At 36.4% G+C, this 5,214-nt stretch overlaps 1 protein-coding gene and 1 non-coding gene across 2 annotated transcripts; one reads left to right on the forward strand and one right to left on the reverse strand.

Moving 5' to 3' along the window:
* Window positions 1–2,315: 2,315 nt before the first annotated feature.
* LOC127099268 (small nucleolar RNA R71) lies at window positions 2,316–2,423 on the reverse strand. The gene has a single exon (XR_007793793.1). It is a non-coding gene; the product is annotated as a small nucleolar RNA R71 (small nucleolar RNA).
* Window positions 2,424–3,380: 957 nt separating this feature from the next.
* On the forward strand, window positions 3,381–4,067 carry LOC127096504 (uncharacterized). The gene has a single exon (XM_051035065.1). The coding sequence runs from the start codon at window positions 3,381–3,383 to the stop codon at window positions 4,065–4,067; it is 687 nt and encodes a 228-aa protein (XP_050891022.1).
* The last annotated feature ends 1,147 nt before the right edge of the window (window positions 4,068–5,214 follow it).

A 5,214-nucleotide genomic window follows, 5' to 3' on the forward strand; every position in this document is an offset into this window, starting at 1 on the left:
ACCTTTGGTAACCCATATATTATGAGTTATTATATAACCCAATCTATTGTTTAAAGCTAGTAAATTTATCATTTTATTTGTGTTTTAATGCATTATAGATATTTCTGTAGTATTTAGCTTAGAGCATAATAGGTGTTCTCTCTTGTAGTTTTGACATGTTTGTTGCTTGTTTTTAAGTAGTATTCTGATGAGCTGAGGCAAGACAGTTGAGGAAAGAACCTGGGAGTTCAAGTTGGAACAAAAATGAATTCAGTTAAGGAATGAAATGAAGCAACAAATTGAATCCCTAGGGCATACGTAAAAAAGGAGATGCATTGAGAATGAATATTTATTTGTGTGTAGGTAGAGCTCTCTTGGTCTGAGTGGATAGGACCCATGGCGCTAAAAGACAAAAGAAGGTATAATAATACATCCTCAAAGGAGCGCGCCATGCAGAAAAGACAACGCCGCATGCTCACCCTGCCACGCTACACCTTGTCCCTCATTACTGTCCTTGTACCTGATTTCTTGTTAACGAAGTTGAAAGAAGGAATGGAATATTCTGATTTGATATTTGGGCTTGATGTGACTCAACAAGGACCCGTGATCCAAGACAAAAAAGAAAAAAAACCTAGTTGAAGGCTTATAAATAGACAATATTGAAGTTTGTTCAGGGAGTTCAGCAGCTTAGAGAAAATCACAGATAATATTATTGTAAGAAAGAATGGAGAGAAAAGAGAAATTCTTCTTCTCACCTTTTCTAGTGCTAACTACTAAAGCCTGGTGCTATTGGAGTCATCACTTACTGATTATCCATCATAAGGAGGCTTCACGTTACTCTTAGGTTGCCATTTCTTCTTCATTTTTTGTTTAAGAGTATTTCCTTTTAGAACCAACTTTGTAAGTTGTACTCAGCTCATTATGAGTTAAACCTTTTGTTTGTTGAGCAATTAGAAGTTAATATGAAGTTGTTTTTATGTAAAAATGATGTGTTTTTAGTGCCTTATTTTATCATGTGGAAACATGTTTAGATCTAATATTTTGAATGATCAACTTAGAAGAAGATAAAAGCTTGTTGTTGTGAGGGATCCAACAACAAGTGGATTTCATAATAAAAGTAATTGCATGAGTAGGATAGATATATTCACTCATTTAGTTTGTTAGAGATAAGAAACTACAACTATAAAAGAATTTCAGGAGATAAACAAATGTACTTAACGTTATAAGTGAGACTTAGAGATTTGTTCTCTTGCCCTAGTGTGCATACTTTTGATGTTGTAGAAATACACTTCTAGATGACTCACTGACCTTTTCTACCATGAAACTTCACATCATAAACACATAATTACTTCATGCATATTAATAGATCATAACTCAACTTACACTCTCTCGATATATTCACAACACCCTCTCTGCACTATTAGGTTACTGATTTAAGAAACATTGAACTTGTGACAATCTACTATTCTTTTTACTCTTGCTTATGATTCATTTCTAAATATAGTTACTTATAAAATTAACCTAATTACTTCTACTTCATATGGGTACGATATCCTTACTTTCTATCACTTGCTACTTATAACGAACATGCATACTTACATGTAACACGTTTTCAAGCAACAAGTTTTTGGCGCCGTTACCGGGGAGTGCCAGGTTGACATTTTGATTTTGTATTCAATACTTTTTTTATTAAGCATTTGAGCTTCTAAAGTTTATGCAATATGGTGTCTCGACATTTGATTAGTTGTTGTATGTGCATGACTTTGAACCCAATTTATAGAGGCGATCCTGAACTTCAAAGAACTCTCAGGTTGCTAAGAAGATTTCAGTTACTGGACATTTACCAGGGAGTCCTCCTCCCTTCCTTGTTGTAGACATGAAAGAACAACAAGGGTTTGTGCAAGAATATTTGGTGCAAGAAGAAGTTGTCATGGCAGATAAAGACTTCATTGGCATTGCCAATGACATAGCACATAAAATTATAGACTATGTTGTGTTTGATCCAAATTCCATGAACACATGAATCATCAGACCTGAAATCACCGTGGCTCATTTTGAATTCAAGCCCATGATGTTCCAAATGTTGCAAGCCATTGGGAAGTATTCATGTTATGCAAATGATGATCCCCATTTGTACTTGATACAATTCTTGGAAGTGGCTATTAACTTTAAGATTCCTGGCATATCATACGATGCCTTCAAGTTGAGGTTGTTCCCTTACTCATTGAGAGGTCGAGCAAAGAGTTGGTTAAACTCTCTTGAGCCTAATTCCATAGCTACTTGGAATGCTCTGGATGGAAATTTTCTAGATAAATACTCCCCCTGTCAAGAATTCCAAAATGAGGAATGAAATTACTTCTTTTAGGCAAGGGGAAGATGAATCTTTATTTGATGCTTTCTGAAAGGTTTAAAGATCTATTGATGCAGTGTCCCCATCATGGAATCCCAATATGCATTTAACTTGATAATTTTTATAATGGATTGGTTCCTTCATCAAGGAATATGCTTAATGCTTCAAGTGGTGGCGCATTTTTGTCAAAATCTTATGAAGAAGGTTATAAATTGATCGAAAACATTATTTCCAACACTTATCAATGGTCAATTTCAAGAGATGCTGTTACTCCTAGTCAGAAGAAGCTAGCTGGAGTGCATGAAGTTACTGAAACTACTACTCTTGCTGCTCAAATAGCTCAAATTAATCAAACGATGAAGAATATGATGACTAGTTATGGCATGCCTGTTTACTGTGGATGTGCCCACCTATTTGAGGATTGTTATGCTAATCCAGTTTCATTTAACTGTGTTAGTAACAACAAGTATATCAACCCCTACAACAAATCTACAACCTTGTTTGGTGCAACCGTCCAAAATTTTCATGAAGCAACAATTAAAATCAACCCAAACCTCAAGTATATCAAATTCTACATGTCCCACCTGGTTTTTCCACGCCAAATTATGTTGTGGTTAATCAAGGGAATAACCACTTGGAGAATATACTGAAATCCTTCATTCAAGAGACCAAAAATCAGTTTCAATCTCAAGGAGTTAACATCAAGAACTTAGAGAATCAAGTAGGGAAAATTTCTATTGCCCTTAGTTCAAAAAATATGGGTACCCTCCCAAGCTCTACTAAAACTCCAACCACAACATCCGGAATCAAGAATATTGAAACATGTAAGGTCATTACACTTAGAAGTGGAAAAGAATGTGAATGAGCAACCGCTACAAGAAATGAGGTGCCAACGGAAGAACTGTCAGTTCAGGACAATTCAGAAAAGAAGAAAGCTGAGTTCAGTGAGGAACTAATTTCAGAAGAAGACAATGAAGAAATAATAGTACCAGGAAAAGTTACGTTGAAGACCACTAACACTACTTCAAATCCTAAAGAGTAACCCACAGTCATGCCAGAGGTCGACAAGTTGCCCATATTTACTCAAGAAAGACCACCACCTCCCTTTCCTCATAGAATTAGAAAAGCCAAGAAAAAACAACAGTTTAATAAGTTCATGGAGATTCTTAAACAACTTCATATCAATATTCCATTGATTAATGTTATTCAACAAATTCCCAATTACTCCAAATTCATGAAAGATGTTCTCACAAAAAGAAATAGGGTAGGAGAATTTGCAATTGTTGCATTAACTCAAGAGTGTAACCAACTTGTGCTAGGAACACGTCCTCCCAAATTGAAGGATCCTGGAAGTTTCACTATTCCATGTAACATTGGAGAGACATTTTGTGGCAGAACATTATGTGACCTTGGAGATAGTGTTAATCTTATGCCATTATCCATATTCAAGAAACTCATAATTGGAGTTGTCAGGCCTACAACAATCACACTCCAACTTGCAAATATGAGTGTATGTTATCCTAAAGGAAAACTTGAAGATTTTCTAGTCAGGGAGAAGAAGTTTGTATTCCCTATTGACTTTATTATCATGGATTTCAATGCTGATAAAGAAACTCCCATTTTGTTGGGAAGACCCTTCCTTGCCACGGGAATAACTTTGATTGATGTGGAAAAAGGAGAACTCACGATGAGGGTGAATGGACAACAAGTTGTATTCAATTTACTAAATGCTTTGTAATAACCCGATGAAGAGGTAATTTCCTGTTTAATGATCTCAAGTTGGGAAAGTATCATCCATAAGAAGCTGCTCAAAAGCAGCAAAGTCTTAGAGCAAGAACTGGGAAAGTTGGATAAAGATAACAACCAGCAAGATGGCATTATAAGTGGACCTCTGTGTGAACCAAGTGGAAATGCATAACCTGTGGAAGTTTTGGAATTATCTCCAGATGATAAGAAACACAACTTTCCTTCAGTGGACAATCCAGCTGAATTGGAACTTAAGTAGCTTCCTGCTCACCTGTAGTACGCTTACCTCGAGGCATGACAGAAGTTGCCAGTAGTTGTTGCTACAAATGTTTCTGATGAGCAGAAGTGTCAATTGCTTACACTTATGAAGAAACACAAAAAAAATAGTTGCTTGGTAAATATCTAACATCAAGGGAATTAGTCCCACGGTTTGCATGCACCAAATTCTATTGGAGCATAATTCTAATAACATCATTGAAAGTTAAAGAGGGTTGAACCCAATCATGAAAGAAGTGGTGAAGAAGGAAACTATCAAATGACTGGATGTTGGAATCATTTACCTTATCTTTAATAGTGTGTGGGTGAGTCATATACAACGTGTACCAAAGAAAGGAGGCATGACGGTCATAACCAATGAGAAAGATGAGCTAATCTCCATAAAAACTATAACTGGTAGGAGGATTTACATGGATTATAGGAAGATGAACAAGGCCATGAGAAAATACCATTTCCCATACCTTTCATTGACCAAATCTTGGATATATTGGCTAGTAAGGAATATATCGATGCAAAATAACAGGAATATCAACAGCAGTCCAATTGTTGCAAGCTTTTCCATGCGTCACAAAATTGGTGCAGTCTTCCCCTTCGTCATCCTCTAGCACAGCAGCTAAGTGTTGTTCATTGCCATGAATGAACCCTCCGCTACGGAAGCTAAGTTGCATATCTTAAGACCTTGCAGTTGATGAACCTTTCTGGAACCCCAAACCGGTTTTGCCTTTATTGTCGAAGACCTCTACCATGCGCCCCCACTGATTAACATTGGTGAGTTTAAAGTGTTTGATGTTCACTTTATTCGGAGGTCCTTGGTGCAGATGCATAAGGACATTTATTTGGTGAGTGATTGTGAACATGACCAT

This window comes from Lathyrus oleraceus, chromosome 6 (assembly GCF_024323335.1).
Source record: "Lathyrus oleraceus cultivar Zhongwan6 chromosome 6, CAAS_Psat_ZW6_1.0, whole genome shotgun sequence".
Lineage (NCBI taxonomy): Eukaryota > Viridiplantae > Streptophyta > Magnoliopsida > Fabales > Fabaceae > Lathyrus > Lathyrus oleraceus.